The following is a 25,238-nucleotide window of genomic DNA, read 5'->3' as shown; positions in this document are numbered from 1 at the left end:
TTTAAGACTAGTTTTATTTATTTTTAGATCTAGGTTTTAAGTTTTGTAGTTTAGTTTTAGTATAAGTACATTTTTAATTCAAACTCTTCCACGTATTAAAAGCCTAGCTTTAAATTAAATAAAAATCAAAGCAAATTAAACGAAGGGGCACAGTTGTAGGGGCATAGTTAATATACATCAAATTATGTAAGAATTTTGTTTATAACATCAATATCCAGAGTGGAAAATGGGGACTACGTTACGTTACGTTACGTTAAATTGCATTTATTTAAGATCAACTAGGTTTTCCCGAGGGGCTACATTATGGGGTTCTTCAAAAAAGGAGTAATGCCTCTGGTGTTGCAAGCGTCCATAGGCTACGGTGACTGCTTACCATCAGGCGGGCCGTATGCTTGTTTGCCACCGTCGTGGTATAAAAAAAAAACTAAGGGTCTATATTGTTAGTGACACGTTTAATCTTACAACTACGGTTCGTAGGTACACAACTATATATTTATTTTTTTAAACATAATGTGGAGTACAATGCAGTGGTTTAGGTAGGCCCTTAATGAACCTACTCCTATCTCAAGCATCCTATTGCGTTGATTCACAGAAAGACAAAATAATTCTAATGACTATATCACACAAGATAAAGCCTTAGACAGATAAAAATGCAATTAATTCTAGTATTTAAACAGAGGTTTAAGGTTTTATCTCACAAATTAACTTAGTTTACCCATCATGAAGATTCTACTGGTGAGTTCCGTGTTCAATATTTAATAAATTTAATACATTTTCTAGACGAAAAACTAAGAAAATGGACGCAAGAAAAATGTCTGGCCCATTTTTGGGAAATAGGGAAGTTTTCGTCATTCTCAGATCTAGATTTAAAAAACTGTGACTATAACAAGTTTAAATCTGAAATAGGCCCTTGAGACATTGTACCAAGGATGCTGGCGGCATGTCCTCGTTAATATCGTAATGCTGATACGTTGTGCGAGGAAGCCGCCAGCTCTTCGGTTGCCAGTTACGTCATCCTCTGTATACATCCATTATGTATATTGTGATTTTAAATAAAATGTATATTTATAATGACAAAAAAAAACCGTTTTTCATTACAGCTCGTAAATTTTCTCGCTATTTGACTTTTAATTCATGATTTAAAGTGATAAAAATTAGTAGCGATTTTATGAATTAGATTTTTGGGTCATTCTACTCTCATTACCCTGGAATCTCATTCCTCTGGCCATGAACGTATGCGTAGTGAAATCTGTACAAAGTTTTGAACATGTGAAAAGTAAAATACGCCTGGGCATTGCAGGCGTCCATAGGCTGCGGTGACTGCTTACCATCAGGCGGGCCGTATGCTTTAACTGCCAATTGAAAGTCTATATATCTGTTGGTTGATTATTTTTCTTGAAATTATGGTCAATCTAGAAAAATATCGTGGCGAAACAATATGTAATTTCTCCAGTACAATTTCTTTATGGCCGAAAGCGAAGATAGCGGAACATTTTGTGGAAACGGGTTGGAGCTGAAGGTCTATTTATAATATTTTTGCGTCCTTTTTCTTTACAATATCTACCGCTAGAAAGCCTGGTTCAGGGAAACATTCCAGCATTAGCTAGTTTTCTGGGAGAGATCGATTAAAGAAAATTAGGACCCGCCGGGTCACAAAATATTACAGAGGTGACGAGAACATTCAAATGTGGCAGTAAAACTGTTTAAAAATACCTTGAAAATATGGGCATCTTGAGGCCTATTTCTAGGGACTTCAGCGATTCGAATCCATAATTTTTCGACTTTCGCTCGAAAGAAAAAAATCACTAACATAGGTCTAAAATGCACTTTAAAAAAATATTATAAATTTTGCACTAAAGCTAAACATTTGAAATTGTTTCTAAAAATGAGCAATATTATGCTTAAAGGAACTCAGCGATTTCTTTTTAATAAAAAAAAAGAAAAAAAATTAAATCATGATATCCCTGACACGCACTTCCATCTCGCTCACGCTTACGCACAGTGAGAGTGAGAGGAGAACACGAACTTACTGCACCTTATGTAAATAAAAATATTATAATAGGTACCTAAAATATAATATTATTTATTTCTAGGTACCATGGGCGCTTCTTTTATTTGGAGTCAGTCTGAATTCAGGACACTACATCCGCAAAGCTGAGGTGAGAATTTATTTTGGTATGCAATAATTAATATTTGCTTAGAAATAAAGGAAAAGTTGAGAAATTCACAGTCCGGGAGTTCCGGGATACCAGCCCGCGCTACTTTACTAACTGAGCTACCTGTTGACAGTGGATATTCCAACCACATCCTTCAAATGTGCCTTAGTGTAGGGGGCGCTTAGTGACATCTACCGTACCATCTATCTACACTTCTTAAACTAGTGATATCTATCTTATGTTCTATCTCATCATCATCATCATATCAGCCTTTTATCGCCCACTGCTGAGCATAGGCCTATCTACACTTCTTAAACTTGTGATATCTACCGTACCATCTATCTACACTCCTTACACTTGTGACATCTGCCGTACTATCTATCTACACTCCTTAAACTTGTGACATCTACCGTACCATCTATCTACACTCCTTAAATTAGTGACATCTACCGTACCATCTATCTACACTTCTTAAACTTGTGATATCTACCATACCATCTATCTACACTTCTTAAACTTGTGATATCTACCGTACCATCTATCTACACTTCTTAAGCTAGTGATATTTACCGTACAATACAATACAAATATTCTTTATTGCTCACCAATATGAAAGAACATAATGACATACAAATTAAACATACAATTTAGACTATGGTAGACAACGAGCCACCACGGTACCATCTATCTACACTACTTAAACTAGTAACATCTACCGTACCATTCATTTACACTTCTTAAGGTGGTTTGATTTCAGAGTTGGTCATGTTTCAGGACGGGGAGTCCAGCGTATACCAAGTCCATGACGACTCGTCCGGCATCACTTTCACCAACCCTAAGCAGGACAGGCGGACGCTGCGAGAGATTTTGTATTATCACATTATCGAACGCCCTCGTAATGTAAGTTCATATCTTAAGTAAAGAGGTAATAAGTTTTTGACAAAACATTTTTGGTACACGCTTTTATCGCTAACTGTACTTTTTTCCACAGGCAACTAATACTCATCGAGACATTTCTAATATCCCCAAACACAATGAAGTAGTTTACATTGTTTTATCAAATAGTTCCCATGGCCGCCCCCTGTCTCCATCTTCAGATCAGCTCCATGTCATGATAATATTGCATTGTTATCCGATTTACATATATATGCAATATTTCAGCTCAATTGGGAATCGGGAAGTGGATCAAAAGCTTCAAAGATTTGACCCACGCTAACATACATACATACAGGGCAAGTTAATAATAATAAATAAATAAATCAATATTATAGGCCATTATTACACAGATTGACTAAGTCCCACAGTAAGCTCAATAAAGCTTGTGTTGAGGGTACTTAGGTATAATATATAAATATTTATAAATACTTAAATACATAGAAAACACCCATGACTCAGGAACAAATATCCATGCTCATTACAGGAATAAAATGCCCTTACCAGGATTTGAACCCGGGACCATCAGCTTCGTAGGCAGGGTCACTACCCACTAGGCCAAACCGGTCGTCAGCAAGTTAAATAAAAGCTTGTAAAATTTATCATAATTTTAATTAAATGAAACAAGATTTTAATACCCTCGACACACAGAGTTTGAACTCTATGCGTGTGCGTCTGTCCGTGGCGCCGTAGCTCATGGGTAAACCGATTTGATACGGTTTTTTTCATTTAAGAGCAGGTTTTATAGCTTGGTTATATTTTATCAAAATTAATTATTTGCGTTAGGATTTTTAATTTAATAAATGAGAGGAGGCCTCTGCCCAGCAGTGGGAAGTATATAGGCTGAACTAATCAATAAATTAGTTAAGTTTTAAAAAATTATAACTAAATTGAAAAGACATCTCATTTACACAGGAACCAGTAGCAACAGAACGCTCCTTCACCAACGGTCACGGTTACCAGTTCTTCGATCTAGAACCATTGCTAAAAGACTCATACGACGACAAATATGAGGAAGATGATGGAAGCTATGTAGAACAGACAGAGCATGAAGAAAAAGATCAGGATGCTGAGGACAGCGAGAAACACGAAGAGGTAATTGATCGCGTTTGTCTTGTTGAACTGTGTAAGTCTGCATAAAATTTTACGACCTGTCTATAAATGTCGTTTTTTTTATTTCACGACCTGTCAGGCTTAGTGGGTAGGGACCTTGCTTATGAAGCCGACGGTCCCGGGTTCAAATCCTGGTAAGGGCATTAATTTGTGTGATGAGCACCAATATTTGTTCCTGAGTCATCGGTGTTTTCTATGTATTTATCTATATTAGTATGTATATCTTCGCCGAGTACCCATAGTACAAGCTTTGCTTAGCTAGGGGCTGGGTCGATCTGTGTAAGATTGGCCTCAAATAATTATTTATTTATTATTTGTTCATTAAAAAGATCAACCGAAGAGCTGGCGGCTTCCTCGCACAACGTATCAGTATTGCGATACAACGAGAAAATGCCGCCAGCATCCTTGGTACAGTCAGCGTCAAATACTTTGTAGCAGTCAAAGTGGCCAAATAGTTCGGTACACCATACTAAATATATGGTGTACCGAACTATTTGGCCACTTTGACTGCTACAAAGTATTTGACGCTGACTGTACAAAGCCTCAAGGGCCTATTTTAGATATAAGCTAGTTATAGTAATCCTCTTTATACACCCATTATTTATATTGTTATTAATAAAGTTATCTATTATATAAATAAAAAAAAGATCAATCGGCGCTTACCATCAGACGATTCGTCCGCCTTTTTGCCTACTATATCATCAAAAAAATAACAAACCATATCTTGTATTACAGGATTTAAAATTAACGACGACACAAACGCCGCTAACTGACCAAGCTGTGAAAGAAGTAAGTTCATTTTAATTTTAATTTGATGTTGTTTTTGAACTCGCGTTTCTGCACATTGCGGAAATGCCGGCGTAAAATTCTTTACTTAATAAGTAAAATTTATCAAATAGCAAGCGTCGAGTTTGTGCATATAGGCCAAGTAAATCTAGGCGGCCGAGCGTAGCGATGCCGAAAGGGACACAAGACCGGCAACCCCATTTCTCGCCGAGAGTTTTATAGTGCTTTTCTCAACCTTGCAATGAAAAAACAAATTGTTGTCAATTTGTTTTATTCATAGGTTTACACAGCTAAAAACAAATAACGGATCTACTACTATTTGATGGTTGAATGCCAAGACGTTGTCTCACAAGTCACAATTTGACGTTTAATAACCAAAGAAGGTTGCTTAACAGGCGTTGGTGTGTAGCTCTATGAAATTCCTTTACATATCATCTTCATTCATCGCACCGGATACGTAGTATTTCCGGACCTAATTTGAAGTAAGCCATGCCTACACATTGTAAATTTGAGAAAAATAACATATTCGTATTTTAAAATATGCAAGCAAGCACCCTAGATTAAAACTGTTTATTTTTTAGGCTTATAAAGCCAGAAGCTATCTTTTCGATCAAGCGAGGCAACGATACGCTGTAAAGCGAATGGTAAGTTTTAATTTTTGTTTATTGACTTTAAATTAAATTCATTACATTATCCTAAGTTGTTGGTAAGTTTGAATAGTACATGTGTATTAAGTAAGGGCGGTAAAGAAGAATTTACGAACAAGTGTTAATTTGAAGGCCGAATAACACGAAGTCGTAATTCTTGTATTGCCCGTGATACACGCAATGATTTTCATCACACTTGTGAGAAAAACACTAAATTTTAAGCGAAATCATTCTCAAATACAGAGACATTTTATGCATTCAGCCGCCATATTGTCATTTTTGACAGATTAGGCCTATGTATGTATGAAAGAAGTAACGTAATTATCATTAATATAAATGTTATATTTTATTTGTTTATTTGGTTACAGGCTGTACCTGAACCTTCTTTGAATAGAAGAAAACGACAAGCTGAAACGGAGGTAAATATTATTCGTTTAACTTTTTGCTCTGGTGGAGCACACTCTGAATTATTTTATGCGGATTATTTTGGTTCGTAAAAATAATAATTTATTTTCGAAAAAATTATGCGAATAACTAACGGCCCGATTCAAATTTTAAGATACGTCAAATATTAAGTCTAGATACGATATGGATTGGATGTGGCCGTGTTAAAAGTGACATTTTTGTTTGAAGAAACGTTACCTTTGACACTGACATATCGTCGGGCATAGTGCAATACCGCGTAACTAACAAATGCAGTAAGATTCAGAATATCTGTGCTCACTAACCCGCCTATTTTGATTTCAGTCCCCTGACCCTCCGAGCTTAGACAGCAAAGCTGCTTACATACAACCAAATACATATGGAATGAATCTCAACGGCGACGGCGGTTATGTATGGAACGTAAGTACCAGCATATCTGTCAGTCTCTGACTTCAGCTTCGACAGCAAAGCTGCTTACACACAACCAAATACATATGGAATGAATCTCAACAGCAACGGTGGTTATGTATGGAACGTAAGTACCAGCATATCTGTCAGTCCCTGACTCGAGCTTCCACAGCAAAGCTGCTTACATACAACCAAATACATATGGAATGGATCTCAACGGCGACGGCGGTTATGTATGGAACGTAAGTACCAGCATATCTGCCAGTTCCTGACGCGAGCTTCGACAGCAAAGCTGCTTACATACAACCAAATACATATGGAATGAATCTCAACGGCGACGGCGGTTATGTATGGAACGTAAGTACCAGCATATCAGTAAGTCCCTGACGCGAGCTTCGACAGAAAAGCTGCTTACATACAACCAAATACATATGGAATGAATCTCAACAGCAACGGTGGTTATGTATGGAACGTAAGTACCAGCATATCTGTCAGTCCCTGACTCGAGCTTCCACAGCAAAGCTGCTTACATACAACCAAATACATATGGAGTGAATCTCAACAGCGACGGTGGTTATGTATGGAACGTAAGTACCAGCATATCTGTCAGTCCCTGACTCGAGCTTCCACAGCAAAGCTGCTTACATACAACCAAATACATATGGAATGAATCTCAACGGCGACGGCGGTTATGTATGGAACGTAAGTACCAGCATATCTGCCAGTTCCTGAAGCGAGCTTCGACAGCAAAGCTGCTTACATACAACCAAATACATATGGAATGAATCTCAACAGCGACGGTGGTTATGTATGGAACGTAAGTACCAGCATATCTGTCAGTCCCTGACTCGAGCTTCCACAGCAAAGCTGCTTACATACAACCAAATACATATGGAATGAATCTCAACGGCGACGGCGGTTATGTATGGAACGTAAGTACAAGCATATCAGTCAGTCCCTGACCGAAGATTCGACAGCAAAGCTGCCTACAACCGAAGACGTATGGAATGAATCTTTCGAATGTAAGTCAGAAGAAGCTAAGTTGGCAGCGATTTTGATAGCACAGACTGTAAACGTCATAATTTCATAGAAGTTTAAAATAACACTACCACAGTCTGTGCTACGAAAATCGCTGCCAAATTAGCTTGGTCTAACTGTATCTATGTAGTAGGTACCCTAAAGTGCGTTTTAGACTACACTACTTCATTCATCGAGACGAGCTAACAAAGTGCCCTCTCTCTTGCACTTTTTTATGCAAATTAAAGGGATAATAGATATTTGTTTTACAAGGGGGCAAAGTTGCCTCCGTTGAAACACAACATTTTTCACCACACCAACGCGAGGAAAATATTAACAAAAACAATAAATGAACATAATAAAAATGTATCATTCAACATCATCATTTAAAGATCAATTCCACTAGCTAACTATAACATAAGGAAACAACTCAAAATTTGTATCTGATTAACTTTCTCATTCGTTTTTGAACAATCAAGATCAAGAGGGTGTTTACCAGTTGGTGTAGTGAAAAATATTATAAGTACTTAAAGTACACTCCTTCTTGATCTTATTGCTTTTGGTAACTGTAGTTACCAGCTGTCACCCTTATTTTATTATAATAATAGAGGTCACTGAAAAATATGAAGCAAGTGAGTGGATGTATTGAAGAATTCTCTCTCTCTCACCATTCCTACGATCTAAATTAATCGACCCCCTATTAAACGACATATTGTGGCAGTACTAATATTATATAAAGCTGAAATGAGATGATAATGAAAATTACATTTGCAGAATTTGAATAATCCTCCAACATACTACGAGCTCGGATCGTCGAACGGAAACCCTAATGAGGTACGTCTTCTATCGATGAATAGAGAAGAACATAATGAGGGCTATCGTTTTTGTACTCACCGGTTATCGACACTGTAGATGTAAGTCCAGAAAAACCATAAAACAGATCGCAAAATCCTGCTATGGTTCTTTAAAAAAAAACGTTCTAATACACAAAGGTATTTTAACGTCTTAATTTGCTGTTTTTTCAACCTGATTAATTTTACAAATATTTTAGTTGGCACTTTTTTTGAACATTTATTGAACTATGTCTAATATTTACCATGATAAATCAAAAATGGAAAAAGATTTACCACAATTATGAATAAAGAGTGAAAAATCGCGATAAAAATGTAGCAACCCCCAAACATTCTATGCATTTGACTCTGACGCATTTGACATTCTGAAAGACTACATTAGCACTCCTAGCGGCGAAATTAAACGCGGTAGTCCTTATTCAAAGAGTACGCGACCTAACACACAATTGGCAGTAAGCATTGATAGGGGATTTGAGTCAAATCGTTAGGAAAAGTCGGCGTCTTTTTTGAAGACATCTTGTTGTCCTAAGGCACCCCAGGGGTGCAGAGGGCCTTCATGGCTTTCGATAACTTTCCGATGGCATAATTTCGATAACTTTCCGATGGCACATAAGTACTCATAGATAGCATAATTATTTCGACTCAGACCTTTTGTTTTTCTTCAAATTACTTCATTGAACATTCTTACAGGGATCATCCAGTTCACAAAGCCAAGAAAACATGCCACCTCCCAGTGAAAACGCTTACATCCCGCCCGTCGAACCCAACGAATCTGAAAGTTCTGAAGACATATACATTGTTAATAACAGACCTAGCGCACCGGTAGAAACTGTACCAGAGCCAATCTCAAATCCTGAACCTAGTAATGAAACTCCAGAAATAATTAATGAAAATCCAAATCCAATTAATGAAAATCCAGAACCAATAAATGAAAATCCAGAACTAATTAATGAAAATCCGAATCCAATAAATGAAAATCCAGAACTAATTAATGAAAATCCAGAACTAATTAATGAAAAACCAGAACCCAGCAATAAAAATCCAGAACTAATTAATCAAAATTCAGAACATATCAATGAAAATCCAGAACTACTAAATGAATATCCAGAACCAATAAAAGTAAATTCAGAACCAAGTAACAGTGAAGCAAATTATCCCGTTGAACCAATAATCAGTGATGAAAACGTAAAAGCAGAAAATGAAGATATTGCTACAAACACACCTCTGGTTTACGGAAACCCAGAACCTATTCCAGTACAGCCAGAAACTGCTGAACCAAGTGTTTCACAGCAAGAACCTCAAGCTCCTGAGTACCCAATAAGCGAAAGCCCTGTTCAGTCAAGTGAAAATTCTGGTTATGGATATGAACAGCCAGGAGGTACTAAGCTAGAAAGTTCTCCTGAAGAAAGTTCGGAAGGAAATCCAATTAAGGTACCTAGGCTTTAATTTTTTTTTGTCTTAAGTGTCCGACTGCTGGGCAAAGGCCTCTGATTTCCACCGATTTGTTGTTTCCTCCGGCCAGTTGTTCAGGCAGCTGTCCAAGGTCATCCCGCCATCTCCGTTCGGGCCTGCCCCGCCCACGTCCCTCTTCCGGCATCCACTTGGTGGCTATGCTAGCCCACCTCTGCGGATGCATGCGGTAGACCTGACCAGCTCTGTCCCATTTGAGCTTAGCGGTTTTCTCGCCTACGTCAGCAATGCGGGCTTTAAATAACACCTTTAAATATTCGAGTCCGTAAAAACCCGGCGTGTTTAGCTAACCGGGCTAACGCCGTGAACCCCTAGGTTACCCCGTCACGGCGGAATCTGTCCCGATTTCTCGACTATATGCCATCTTAGTAAGACTACGCGTCTTTGACCAACTCTAAGGACGTGCAAACATGCTTGCACCTCCTATACTTCTATTTTCTGTTTCAGGAAATGCCAGAGGCCCCTACACTTCCACCTCTAAACTACGACGGCCTGCCCGACTACATCAGAGATGCCATTTCGTCTACGGAAAAACCGGTAATTTTGAACCTCCTTCTTTAATCTTTATAACTCTGGATCAGAAAAGATGAGAAGAGAATGTTGGGTTACCAAGTTAGTGGCTAACATAAAATATCTTGGAATAACCGAACTAATCCTAATTACCTACTGCTTTTTTCCCTCTATTCCCCTATTCCCCGTACATTGACCCGGCTGTTTCTATCTCTATCGCACTCGTGCAATTATATTGCCTTTCCACACATGATGCCGGTGGTCAAGACTGTGCAAGCGGGACAGCAATATAATTATGCACGTGCGATAGAGATAGGAACAGGCAAGTATGGCTCCTGCCATAAATTATCACTAACAAGTCAGAGTCGATTCAGCATTAACAACTTTTCTTGTTTTAAACTGGTTTTGCTATACGACGATCGTCTTGGTGACTGGCGTGTAGAGGCGGCGCTAGGCGTGGGTGTCGTGGGCCACCGCCTACGGCCTCGCGTTCCGAGAGGCCTCGCGCCTCAAATACATGTACCTAACTGGGTAGCAACGTAAACCCGCCACCAGAGAGCCTCACTCGCCCCACCACTGCTGGAGTGCATCTCACTCACGACTTTCACATCATTTTGCATGCACCATTCATTTTGATTTTCAAGGTCATATCAAAATAAGATCAAAACTAACAATTTTTCAAATCTAAATCGAACTCCTTGATATTGTTATTATATCTTTAAACAAACGTAAATCCTCCCTGTTACCCCAGGCATCGTACGAGCAAACCGACAACCCATACGCTAATCCCCAACCGAACCCCGAAGACAAGCAAGTCATGCAAGACCAGATGGGAGGCATATTCGCCACCATGCAACCCGTGGAAGATATACCCAAGACGTATGGCATGAATCTGACATCGAATGGCGGGCATGTATGGAATGTAAGTAGAAAATAAAATAATCTATTGCCATACACTAACCCTAGAGACTAGCAGGCCATGTAAGATCAGAAGGAGGGTATATTTGCCATGCGGCCCATGGAAGACATACCCAAGACGTACGGCAATCTGGCATGTATGGAATGCAAGTAGAAAATAAACTAATCTATCATCTTCCTAGCTACCAACCCACACCCGAACCCTGGGGACTTCCCCAGGTACTTACTTAAGTACGATAAGCCTCAACCATACCCTGAAGACCATACCCTGAGGTCATGTAAGATCATCAGAAGAAGGCATATTCATTCGGGCATACCATTTGTACCTTTTTTTCCGTAAAAAACATAGTAGCGCTACTCTAACCACCACAGCTCTTCCAGAGTTAGCCACCTCAGCTCAGCAGCAGCTCTTCCATGAAACCTAGCAAGGTTTTCAGTTTCCTAACTGCCTCCTTTAATGTGCATGTACCTAGTTGACTATGACAGCACATTAATAATATAATATGTTAAAATTCTCTGTTACAGGACATGGTTAACCCACCAGTTTCCTATGACGTTGGATCACCTAGCCAATCAGAAGAGGTAATTATTTAACCCTTGAGCAAAAACGTGAAAAGTACGTAAGTAAGTAAGTACCTGAAAAGACGCTTCAAGTGTAATGCGATTCCTATATCCCGTTCGCAATATTGATAACAAGAAAACTAGATAAGACAAGACACGCTGCCGCTTTCTAATAATAATTAAAATTCAAAAGTCGCACTCAATACAATAGTTAAAAGTGCAACTTTAATACCTAGTCCAACACAGTTGCAAAGACCAGTTCACTAATTTAACCAGTCAGTCCTTTTATAATCCACTCTAACTCTATGATAAAAATACAACACAAAAGATAACGATGTCACTTTTCCTGTATAATTCAAGTGAAAACATATTATTCACTTGAAGATATTCGCTTTCTAGGAACATAAAGAAGAACAGCCGCCAGCACCAGTATCCGAACAACCAGAAATTCACGAACCACAACCAACCGAACCAGAAAAAAAAGAACCTGTGGCTAATCCTGAAAAGCCTAGCCAAGAACCAGAGACACACGAGAGTGGAGAAGCTAAGCCAGTTGAAGAGCCCGCAGAACCAGAGAACGAAGAATCAGAGGAACCGATTGCTAACCCTAGTGAGGGAAACCATGAGCCTCCAATTCCAGAAAATGAAGATAATAAGCCAATTGAACCGGCACCTGTAGAAACTGAACCGGCTGTGGAACCTGAAAACCCTGAGGTCCCGGAACCAGAAAACCCTGAGCCGGTACCAGAACCAGGAAATGAAGAATCCGCAAATCCTGCATCGGTACCTGAACCAGGAAATGAAGAACCGGAGAATCCTGAACCTGTACCTGATCTAGGAAATGAAAAACCAGAAAATCCTGTATTGGTACCAGAACCAGAAAATCCTGAGCCGGTACCAGTACCAGGAAATGAAGAACCCGCAAATCCTGAATTGGTACCAGAGCCAGGAAATATAGAAACGGAACTAACTAGCGAAGAGCCGGCTGAAGAATCGAATGAAGAAAACGATAAAGTGGATATCATGAGCGAACTGCTAAAGAGCGTAAGTATCTTAAGTCCACAAGGATTTTAAAACGTTAAAAGTATTTGCATAATTTATTTGGGATGTAATTCAGGTTATTATTATTTTGACACTATGAATCTTTTTCGCTTTTTTTAATTCGCGATTTACATTTGAAGTTAATATGCCATTTTTCACCACACCAGATGGTAAAAGCCCTCTTGATTGTTCAAAAACTGAAAATTGCATTTTATCCATATATGGGCCAAAGTAATCTGATGCAAATTTGGCTGGTATAATTAACTTTTAAATGATGATTTTCAATGAAAAATGTTTATTAACGTTTATTTTGATTTGGTTTGAGTTGAGAAACTCGTGTTGATGTGGTGAAATTTATTGTGTTTCATTCGGTGGCAAAATTTGTTTAGCCCTCATGCCTTGAAACCCTCGCAACGCTCGTGGTTCAACTGGGGAATCTTTTGCTTGCTCGGGTGCCAATATTAGCACGAGCGGTTACACAACAACTTTGTTCCCTTGTAAAACAAATAACTATAAAAAATGCAAAAACCGTGCTTTGACCAACATTGTATTTATTTAATTTAAATTTACAGGAACAATTCTGGAAATGGTTAGGAGAATGGACCGCGACATATATGGAACTTTTAGAGAAGGTACGTTGCATTCTCTATTTTTAACTAAGTGTGTTCTACAAATTTTATATTAAGGGATAATTTTAAATATCCACCGCTTCGGGAAAGACTCGAACTTGCGAGTCTTGCGAACTATAGTCATCCCAGAAGTGGCTACTTTTCTTTTATTATAAAAGTTTTAGTATCGCTCCACAGACGCATCAACTTGATAAAAAATAGTTTAATTGTAGCTATCCTTCTCATTTTACAGAATATAAAACAAAAACTATTTTCTAATTATTTTAAAAATAACCATTTTAATGCCTACTAGCCTCGAATATAACATTCACGTTTGAAGATTACCAATTATCTTATTGTTACACAGCATATCAGAAAAATAGCGATACAAGAAATATGCAACCGCGAGAAATCTGGTGAACAAATGTGCCTTCTGGATGACAAACCTGAAGACAACGATGATAATGGAGTTATAATCAAAGATGGAAAGATCATTGTAGACGGCAAAGAAATAGATTTAACGAACACAGATAACTTAGACAAAGACCCCAAGAGAGGTCATCAGAGCAATAAAGGCGATAATGATAAGAAAAATAAAAATGAAAATAAGGTAGAAGCATCTACAATCTACGGTAATTCAGTAGGAAATGAGAAAGTTACAAATGTATTCATATTTACTGGTGACAAAGCTGATGAGGTTATAGAGAATTTGAAACCAGTTAATGAATCCGAAGTTGACTTCATAATTGACGATAGGATAAAAGAAGAGAACGAAAACGATAAAAATAAGGGGAAACCCATTGAAGTTAACACTGACCAACCAGAATCAAATGTAGGAAATACTGAGAAACCTAATGCAAGTGACGTTAATAAGGAAGAAGGTAATAATGAAGAAACACACGATGGTGAGATCAATAAAGAAGAACCGAACGAAGAAGCTGACATAAACGAATCAAATGACGGTGAACATAAGGAAGAAGCTAACAATGAAGAGCTTATCAAAGAATCCGAAAGTGAAGAACTGAATAAAAATGAATCAAACAAAGGAGGAAATACTGCGGAACCTAATACAAGTGAAGTTAATAAGGAAGAAGGTAATAATGAAGAAACACACGATGGTGAGATTAATAAGGAAGAACCGAACGAAGCTGACATAAACGAATCAAATGACGGTGAACATAAGGAAGAAGCTAACAATGAAGAGCTTATCAAAGAATCCGAAAGTGAAGAACTGAACAAAAATGAATCAAACAAAGGAGGAACTACTGGGGAACCTAATGCAAGTGAAGTTAATAAGGAAGAAGGTAATAATGAAGAAACATACGATGGTGAGATTAATAAGGAAGAACCGAACGAAGCTGACATTAACGAATCAAATGACGGTGAACATAAGGAAGAAGTTATCAAAGAGTCCGAAAGTGAAGAACTAAATAAAAATGAATCAAACAAAGATGCAAATTAACCTAACAAAGAAGAAAATAAGGAAGAATCCACGAGTGGCATCGAAGAATCAGAGAATAAAGAAGACGAAATAAAATTAAAACCTAGTGAAAGACAATAAAATTGGAGGATTATTAGTTAACTTTTAGGTAACTAAAGATTTATAGTAATAGATTAGTATATAGCTTAAAGTATAAAGAATAGTTCGTTCCTTGAATTTCGTCGATGAATAGAGGGCCTAGCCAATATGACAACTTTTTGCGCTACAATAACGAAACGCTGTCTATCACTTTTCTTTATTAGTGCGATAGCGATAAACGACAGCGTTTCATATCGTTCTGTAAACGAATTGTCATCTTGGCTGAACCAGGGTACGTAGCCAAGGTTACAATCGCTTGCGCTACCACAACGAAACGCTTTGTGTCTCTCTCTTCCATTAGTGCCACAGTTGCGTTTCGTTGGCTACGGGGCGTAAACAATTGCCATGTTGGTCCGTAAATTATGCGAGCTCTTAATTTCAGGCGTACCATTTTTTTTAAGGCAAATAATGTAAACAATCCAATTTACCATCGTTACTTCGTAATCCCGCAACCTTTTAGGAAAATCATGACCTTATCAACAGTTTTATACACTTCTATTTATTTATACTCAATTACTCATACTCATGAATTTATTTGTAAAGCCGGTTGAAAAAGTCTCGCTAAAGGCGGTTGAACAAATCCGTAACATACTCTCATTATCCATCAAACCAGTTTTATTTTGCACAAAAGGTAGTAGTTTACAAATAACAATGTCACAGCTCGCACATTTCACCGTTTTGGACGATGACGATTCCATATTCCACAACTAAATAGCGCGCATGCACTATTCTACCCGCCATGCACCCGTTCTCTATCGCGGTTGCGCGCGCACTCTATAATATAACACTAGAAAAAATAATATTAAATGTTACGTCATATGTCAAATGCAAACAAAATCCGTCATATTTGTTTACATTATTTGCCATTTCTATTGAATTTTAGCTAAATCTGTTGCATGCAATTAAAAAATATTAAGATGTCAAATTTCTATGAAACTTCACGTTTATTTACACTTCTTCACTTTATTCTTTCAACTAGATGCAAAGTTAGTTTAGAATATATTTTGCTATATTTTAAGTTATTATTTGTAAGCTTTAGGTATAGAATGTTTATTTAAAGTAGGTAATTATTTTTATTCGTAGGTTAGAATTCAATTCAAATATTTATGTAAACTACGGCTCTACAAAAAGTATTTTTATATGACTACATACATATAACGTATACGATTGAAACAGAACACAATAAACTAAATAAAAAAATATACCTAAATCCTTAATTTTTACCCCGCATTTGCTCGAGATACCAAGATAAATCTGCAACGATTTTGATAGTGTTATTTTTTTGACGTTTAAAATAACACTTGCACTGCGTACGTGTGCTATCCAAATCGTTGGAGACTTGTCTTGGTCTGCATCTATCCAGATAAATTTTGTAAAATAAATATAACCATTAATAGTATTATTTTTTTTCCCTTAAAAAAAAATAGTTACATACTCGATCAGATTTAACCTTTTCGCCGCCATTGACTTAATATAAAGTCAGCACATTTCGTGCCCCACACGCCACAACTTCATATCAAGTGGTAGTTTTGCTCCGGTTTGTATATCTACGTGCAATTTTCGACGTGACGTTGATGACACTATTACTTCATTGACGTGGCGGCGAAATGCTTTATGAATTTCACATAATTATCGAAAGTCATAATGTAATGATAGTCATATTATCATTAGTCATAACTCTGAAACCGTTAACTTTTCAGGAATTTCCTTCGGTTATCCTTAGGTTAATAGGTTAGGTTAGGTTTGTTTAATGGCAATCCTGAAAAGTTACGCGTTTCTGAGAAAAACCAAATTATGGCTAACGAAAATGCGGACAAACAATACATTATGACTCAAAACTTTATGGGAAACAATAGACCCACTTGGCTGACTAGTCAAATCAGTTTCTTTTTTCGAACTGTCAAAACGATTAGCCACCGTGTTTATAGGAAGCGTGCATGAACTGTAGGAGGCAGCACAGGAGCCGTCAGATTTTTGGCGCGAGGCGTAATTGTGATGTTTATTGTTCCGACGTAGCCCACAAGATGGCAGAACCTACTATGCACAAGAAAACACGTGACGTGTAAATGTACATGTTTATGGTTCCGATTCAAGCCACAAGATGGCAGACCCTCCAACGCGCACGGTCACTATATGAATAACAGAACAGGTGACGTCACGGTTAAGTTACCTACTCTTTATAGTTCTACCAGACTTATTAAATAGAAATAATTTTAAAAAATAACTACTATCTACGTTTTTGTAGGAATTTTCTGTTGCTTTTTATTCCACCTTTTGAACGCTTTGTCATTAACACAAATATGGAAGGTAGAGGCAAGGAACAGAATCTCCATATACCAAAAAGTGTCCGACAAAAAACCATAAATAGTTGGCGCAACAATACCGAGAATACTTGAGACTGTGGGTACCGTAACGGTCACTACACGTAGCTTTCGTATGCGAAGCAAGGCGATAGCAGAGAAGCGAAGAAATGAGAAAAGCAACTTCAACTTGAAATTATAATGAACAAAATAGCAAATTAAAAACGTTACAATTTGAATTTACGTAAGCGGCAGTTATATAAGACAAGTGCGCGGGCGCATATGAACGCGGTCAGAGAGCGAGTGTCGGGTGCCGATGCAGTGAGGGAACCGGCCCTCGAGGCGACGGCGGGTATTGCGCGCGGCGTGCGGGACGTGTGACGTATGCGCTGCCCCTTTGTGTCCGCGCGTCTGGCCGATGGTTCAAGCGCCATAAGCGGAGCGGGTCGGGTAGCGAGTTACCGCTACAAGACAAAAAATCTAATCATGGACAGCGCACTTCACTCCGTCAATAACGCCTAGGTTCTTAGCTACTCTGGAGAGATTTGGAACTATTATTTATAGCTGACAGCTGGACACTTGCAACAATTCTGCCTAAGAAGTTTCTGTTCCTTGCCTCTACCTTCCATAAACACAAACATCACTCAAACGTCAAGCTGCCGGGCGCGAGGGAGCTCATGTAAACCTTACCTGAAAGTGTGAAGGTTACTTTGACAGCGTCCGCCATAACACCTATAGTTGTCCTTGGCGCTGCGGGCACGACACGTTACGACGCCTTTAGGTGTTCTTGGCGTTCAAGTAACTTCCCTATTGGTACAGGCAATATTCATCACGAAAGCTACGAGCATCTTCCAACACAGAAGAGAATTATAAGCATTACTACCCGTACTTCTAATAGTATATATGAAAAACATAAAAGGTATTTTCCATGTCTGATAATAAAACAAATTAAAATAAAATTAAAAACATATTTTATTAAAACCACTGGATCATATGGCACTTTAATTAACAAATCAATTAACTAATGATTACTTAATCATTTAAGTTCAATGCTCTTTGACCTAATTTTTTATTTATACGGAAAACTTCACATGAAACGAGGAAAACTATTAAGTTAATAATTTAATTACTAGGAATTACGTCAACGCAACTTATTTCCAAATCGATATACCGTATAGTATATTTGAATACAGGGTGGTTATCCAAATGGGTCGTTTCGGGGAATCTGAAACTTATCAATATGAAATGGCCAGCGTCAGACCCTTATCTTTCTAAGGCCCAATGTCCTATAGGACTTATTCAGTTACATGAAATTTAAATCATATTCAATTGTAACAGAGTTGAATTTGCTTTATTTCTTTCCGTTTTCAAACAAAGCAAAATCAACTCTATTTCCTACACTATAGGTTCAAATTTAAGGAGTCAATTTTGGATATTTCATTTGTATGGCTGGACCTTAGGAGACAGCTTCAGAATCATTGTTAACCCTTTCAACACCACGCCTATTATAAATAACACCCGTGGCCGTGTGAAGGTTAATATTATACTGCAATCGTGCGCATCTGTGGCCATTGTTGTCGGTCACAGGGTTATAGTACTTACTTAGTGGGCTATTCACTTTTGCTATAAAGTCAAATATCTCATGTGAATGTTATCTCGCCTTGTGTGGTAGGGCACAGTACAGCGGATGTCATTCCAGATCTAGAGCAGAGCTCAACTGGGGAAGTACCTTCACCTTACAGAAAACCGCAGCCAAATAACACTTGACCCTACTCATAGTGTTGTGTTCCTGCCGGTGAGTAAGGTTGCCAGGGCTCAAGGGGGGGGGGGTTAGAATCGGCAACGCGTATGTAACTCCTCTGGAGTTGCAGGCGTACATAGGCTACGGAGACTGCTTACCATCAGGCAGGCCGTATGCTTGTTTGCCACCGACGTAGTATTAAAAAAAAATACTTGTACTTGTGACAATTGTACAGAATGCTCTTCAGCCGCGCCTAGGCAAACGACAGATGTCCACGTGCTAACGAGCTCCCGCACATCACAAGAGAAAGGGACAACCCTATGTTCAACAACGAGTGGAACAAAGATAAATAGTAAGCGATAATTAATCACAAAAACAGATTTATTCGGACGTAACTAAATAAATATGGAAGTATTTTTGTGCTCCTTGTATATGAGTATAAGCTAACTATAGTTTTATAACATCATTGATTACATTATTATAACTTTCTTTTAAAACTCAATGGACAGCCTGGTTTTCAATAAGATTAATCGGTCATTATTTACCTACGAGTTACAATTTTAACAAATCATTACTTATTTACTTTAAGTATTTTCCATATTGATCCGTTCGGATTCCCCACCCTGTATAGTTTGAAAAACATTACGACACTTAACACTAAAATGGCAGTAAAAAGACTATTTTAAACAGACATCGCTAACGATCATTAAAATCTTAAAAAATGTATGTCTTTATTATAGTAGCAATCAACAGGGAATAAATATGAACCGTCCGTAGATCTTGGCAACGGTTCTCTGCCTTTTCGCCGAAAATTGTATTGCCGAATTTCACTTGGCAACCAACTTTTCGCAACTTTACATAATCCAACCTAGTACACAAATTTCATTTCCCAACAACTCATACTCGGGACCACCAGAGGACCTGCTGCGCCTAACACCCGACGCAATTGCGTGGCTGAACGCTCTGAATATTGACATTTAATTTTAATTGTAATGTAATTTTTATTCTGTAATATTTATGTAACTGCCTATTTTTTTGTATAAGCCGTACGATTAAATAAATAAATGTCCCAACTATGGGGATGGGAAATGAAATGGTTGCGAAATAATGATTTAGTAAAAGTTGTTCTTCTTCTTCCTTTTGTGCCATGTCATCATCTGACGTCGGCGACCATCTCTCGGAACTTATTTCTATCTTTTGCTATTCTGCTCAGGTTAGCAGCGTCCTTAATATGAGTCCAGCTTTTAATGTTATCCATCCAGGCTAGCTTCCTTCTTCCTCTACTTCTTTTACCCTCTATTTTGCCTTCTATTATTTTCCTTAGAATTACATATTTATTGTTACGATATATATGTCCAAAGTATGAGATCTTTCTTTTCTTTACTGTTTCCAAAAGTTCCAATTTTTTCTTCATTCTTTGCAAAACTTCTACATTGGTTATTCGATCTCTCCATGATATTTTTAGCATTCTTCGGTAAAGTAGTTAGGTAAGTGAAATTCGGCAATACAATTTTCGCCAAAAATGCAATATACCTGAGGCAACTCGGAACCGAACGATCGGCTTCGGATGTCGTATGTCTCACTAAGGCACCCACAGAGAAAAACTTCAGCAAAATCAGGTAAAGCAAGCGAGTAAGGAAAAGGAGTAAATTAAATACAACAAAGGCGAACTTATCCCTATATGGGATTTCTCGCAGTTAGCCTTTGAGGAAATAACTTTCACGAACAATTTTATTAGAAGGTAAACTCCTTAAAAACTGGACTGATTATCGCAGTTTAAGAAATTATGATCCAATTCAATATTTAAAAATATTAGGTTTTGAACATGTCAATCGTTAGACAATTCTGATAAACTTTTCATATAAATTTGCAGCTTTTTAGGGTTCCGTACCTCGAAAGGAAAAAACGGTACCCTTATGGGATCACTTTGTTGTCCGTCCGTCCGTCTGTCTGTCTGTCAAGACCTTTTTTCTCAGGAACGCGTGGAGGTATCAAGCTGGGATTTATATCAAATACTAAGGTCTACTGTCCCTTGGAGCTGTGAAAAAATAAAACTTCTAAGCCAACGCAATTAAAAGATACAGCCGTTTATGCCGCATCTTTCCGCAAATTTTCGACACTCGCAAGGGAATCAAAACCTACAGGGTACTTCCCGTGAACTCAGTATTTTGAAATTTGGTGCGAACCAATATCTTATAGCACAGATAAAGAAAAAATTGCGAAAACTGTAAATTTTTAGTTACATCATATAATAAAATATACCTACCGGTTTGTACGGAACCCTCGGTGCGCGAGTCCAACTCGCACTTGGCCGGTTTTATTTATTCTCATGTTTATTGTTACCATAATTATAAAAGATATTTAAAATACTACAAGCATTTTCATCCAATTGTGGAAGAACATTTTCTAAATACATAATTATTTATCTAAAATTTTATAAAAAGAGATAACAATTCTAAAATCCGTAAAAATAAAACCCTCTTACCGAAAATTTTATAACAACTTTAAAATAGTTTCGAAAAACTTTTGATTTTTTTATATTGCTTTTGTTAGGCTAAATACCTGGGACATATATTCGTAATATATATATAAAGAAAAATACAAACTTATTCATATTAAGGATCTCTCCTATAGTCTGTATCTTTAGGTATTTAAAAAAAGGTAAACAAAATCTACCCTCAAATGGCTCCTTAAGGCAGCTGAGGGTAGATGAAAACATTACATGATCAAATAATGTAGGTTTAAAGTCTGGTCGTTCAGTGACAGATCCAGGCGGTTTTGTATTTGGTTGGTTAACCAATAAATATTAAAACTACCCGAAAATGTACAAATTGTTTGTTTACCTTTTTTTAAATACCTAAAGATACAGACTATAGCTATCATACGATAATAGTTGATAATTAAAATCAGTTTAAGAAAATATCTTAAAACTTATGAAAATAAATTCATACTATATAAAAAGGCAAGTTAATTTTTTTAACAGAAATAACATTAGAAAAATATATTCTCTTAAACACGGCACAGTGTCTTTTTACCTGATATTGCACTAAGACAAAAAAAGAATTCATAAATTCATTAACTTAATTCTTGCAAATATTTTTCACTACACCAGCTCTTTATCTTTCTGTAAGTCAAGTAAGTTGACGCAATGAGTTCATTCTCATGTTGGCTGGTAGAATTGACTTTAAAATGATAAATATTTAACCTTTCGAGACCCGGACTAAAATAGCGACATTCCATCATTGGTTTTTTAAGCTGGCTACCCAGGGAGACCACGGGTCTCGAAAGGTTAATAGCGTTCGTTTAGATTTGATTAGTAATTATTTCCTAGGTGTAGTGAACAATTTTGTGTTTCACATGGGAGCAAAGTTTGTTTAATGCTTTGAATAAATAAATAAATAAATATTATAGGATATTATTACACAAACTGACTAAGTCCCACAGTAAGCTCAATAAGGCTTGTGTTGAGGGTACTTAGACAACGATATATATAATATATAAATACTTAAATACATAGAAAACACCCATGACTCGGGAACAAAAATCCGTGAGCTCATCACACGAATAAATGCCCTTACCGGGATTTGAACCCGGGACCATCAGCTTCGTAGGCAGGGTCACTACCCACTAGACCAGGCTCAAGATTCTTTGAAACCCTCGCAAGCTCAAGATTAAATTTTTGAACCTTTCGCCTTCATAATTTTAGAATACTTCGCTTGCTCGGGTATCAAATATTAGCCAAAGGTGTTAAGCAACAACTTTGCCCCCTGCAAAGTAAATAACTATCAACGGTTTGCTTTTTGGACTTAACTTTAGGTCTTTAGGTATGTACATACAGCGTGTAAATTCAATAACCTTTAAACGGTGTTTAGCATAGGATCTAACAAGTATATTGAGATAACTTTTGCTTAGAAATACAATGAAAATATAAACCATGCAAAATAATTCGGCTCGCAATGTAAAGCAAAACGAGTTACGAGCTTTTTATAGTAACTTTAATAACGGTCGCCTGTTGACAGTTGCTTTAAAAAGCTCGTATCTCGTAATGTCGTGTTATATATCGTAATGTTTGCAGTACATTGTTGTTGCAAACATTGCTGCTCGGTAAATGTTCAAAAAATAATTACGGGGTCGTAATTAAGTGTAACTTAAAAAAATCAATTATTCACGATAAAAGCGCATATAAGTATAGTTTTTTCTAAATTATACTCTATATCTTAGCCGATAAGGTGCACATTAGAAGATACCTAAAGTCAATACGGGTATGTGTGGCTGGCCTTCACATTAGGGCCTGTTTACACATTGATTAGTGTTCCTTCTTCTTCCTCGCGTTGTCCCGGCATTTTGCCACGGCTCATTCCCTGGGGTCCGCTTGGCAACTAATCCCGAGAATTGGCGTAGCCACTAGTTTTTACGAAAGCTGCCATCTGACCTTCCAACCCAGAGGGTAAACTAGAGGTCTAGTTTATATATTGGGATTAGTCCGGTTTCCTGACGATGTTTTCTTTCACCGAAAAGCGACTGGTAAATATCAAATGATATTTCGTACAGGAGTTCCGAAAGACCGGATCCCTTTGTTATAATTATTGAAAGTCATAATGTAATGTTTGTCAGATTATCATTAGTCATAATTCTGAAAGCGTTAACTTTTCAGGATTTTCGTAAGATTATCCTAAAGATAGGTTTGTTTTATGGCAATCCTGAATAGTTACGCGTTTCTGAGAAAAAAAACAAATTATGACTAACGAAAATGCGGACAAACAATACATTATGATTTTACGGGAAACAATAGAGACCCCCGAAAACACATTGGTATAGTCGTTCGATTTGAAGCTGGCCCGAAGCGGCTAATTTTTTGTCTATTGTTAACTAAAACCGCGCGTGCCACTACCTGAAAAAAAAGGTCGTATAATTCTAATTGGCACCTGAGCGCGGGCTAGTCCGACGCTCAAAAAACCAGTGTAAGTGCGCTCCCCGATAACGCGCCTTTGTTACGCATATCGAGGACACATTTTAGACTGGTTAGGTAGCGCTCGACTCGCCGGCACTCACTAACCGTATAGGGACCACACAAGAAATCGCAAATTATTTTTCCATTTGTTCATTTTGAATTTTATTCCAATTACCATAGGAGTTGTAATTAAATAACGGTAGTGGCACGCGCCATTTTAATTAACAATAGACAAAGGATAAGCCGTTGGGGGCCAGCTACAAATCTAACGACTATATGAGCCGGTGTTTGAAACCGCGACCGGATTGCAAGACGCACGCTCTTACCACTAAGCCACCAGCGCTTAATTACTGTAGTGTTCATTCCAATTTCACACATTTCCTACCTGGGAAACTGAGTATGTGAACTCACAATAAACACTAATGAATGTGTAAACAGGCCCCAATGTGACTTACCCGTATTGAACTTTTTTGTTTTTTTTTTTATTTGTCACTGATCCTCAATTCAGCCAGTTCCTTTTCTTCGTCTACCTCGTCTTCGTCGTCTGAGCCATGGACTGATGCTGCAGGTGTAGTTGCCCCTAGAAAATGTGCATATTATTTAATGAGCTTCGTGCCGAGGTTTTCCCGAGGGGCTGCAGTATGGAGTTCTTCAAAAAAGGAGTGTACAGGTTTTTAAAGGGTCGGCAACGCGCATGTAATGCCTTTGGTGTTGCAGGCGTCCATAGGCTACGGTGACTGCTTACCATCAGGCGGGCCGTATGCTTGTATGCCACCGTCGTGGTATAAAAAAAAAACTACCACAAAAAAGTAAAGTCAACAGCAGAAAAAGTAGAAGGGCAGTATCCCTAGTGTAAATTTATCCGATAGCGTGACGTAACGTACGCGTTTGCATTAATTCTCATTTTGTATGGGATTTTGAGTTTCCAAAACGTCCCGCTTGGCGCGCTGTTTCTAAAATGAAAATTAACGCAAACGCGTACGTCACGTCACGGTATCGGATAAATTTACACTAGGGCTTCAGGTATTGAAAAATATCTACACAAAATAATGCTCTTTTCGTCAGGTGAGAATACGTTTGTAGCATACGGCACTTACCTTAAATAATAAAATAAATAAATAAATATTATAGGACATTATTACACAAATTGACTAAGTCCCACAGTAAGCTCAATAAGGCTTGCGTTGAGGGTACTTAGACAACGATACATATAATATATAAATAT

The 25,238-nt window shown here is 37.7% G+C and overlaps 3 protein-coding genes across 7 annotated transcripts in view; 2 read left to right on the top strand and 1 right to left on the bottom strand.

Moving 5' to 3' along the window:
* Window positions 1-61: 61 nt before the first annotated feature.
* Window positions 62-6,549, top strand: LOC133533044 (uncharacterized). 2 transcript variants are annotated; one of them, XM_061871963.1, is made up of 8 exons: window positions 62-735; window positions 2,094-2,159; window positions 2,931-3,056; window positions 4,005-4,184; window positions 4,938-4,991; window positions 5,570-5,632; window positions 6,004-6,054; window positions 6,383-6,549. In XM_061871963.1, exons 1-8 carry the CDS (start codon window positions 721-723, stop codon window positions 6,506-6,508), a joined length of 681 nt encoding a protein of 226 aa, XP_061727947.1. In that variant the 5' UTR covers window positions 62-720; the 3' UTR covers window positions 6,509-6,549. The 2 variants fall into 2 exon arrangements, with proteins under 2 accessions (XP_061727947.1, XP_061727948.1); XM_061871964.1 differs by lacking the exon at window positions 5,570-5,632.
* Window positions 6,550-7,319: 770 nt separating this feature from the next.
* Window positions 7,320-14,904, top strand: LOC133532881 (titin-like). Its single transcript, XM_061871741.1, has 9 exons — window positions 7,320-7,398; window positions 8,258-8,317; window positions 9,025-9,765; window positions 10,252-10,341; window positions 11,066-11,236; window positions 11,758-11,814; window positions 12,193-12,837; window positions 13,407-13,466; window positions 13,810-14,904. The coding sequence occupies exons 1-9, from the start codon at window positions 7,363-7,365 to the stop codon at window positions 14,902-14,904; spliced, it is 2,955 nt and encodes a 984-aa protein (XP_061727725.1). The 5' UTR covers window positions 7,320-7,362.
* Window positions 14,905-18,275: 3,371 nt separating this feature from the next.
* Window positions 18,276-25,238, bottom strand: part of LOC133533073 (glycogen [starch] synthase) — a 61,832-nt gene continuing 54,869 nt past the window's right edge. For all 4 annotated transcript variants that reach the window (XM_061872012.1, XM_061872014.1, XM_061872013.1 and 1 more), the window contains one exon: window positions 18,276-24,593. In XM_061872012.1, the coding sequence (XP_061727996.1) occupies window positions 24,496-24,593 (98 nt within the window). In that variant the 3' untranslated portion in view covers window positions 18,276-24,495. The remainder of the gene's footprint in view (window positions 24,594-25,238) is intronic.

Source organism: Cydia pomonella, chromosome 28, assembly GCF_033807575.1.
Source record: "Cydia pomonella isolate Wapato2018A chromosome 28, ilCydPomo1, whole genome shotgun sequence".
NCBI lineage: Eukaryota > Metazoa > Arthropoda > Insecta > Lepidoptera > Tortricidae > Cydia > Cydia pomonella.
The sequence above is the reverse complement of the archived record's forward strand: the minus strand, read 5'-3'. Positions and strand labels throughout refer to the sequence as shown.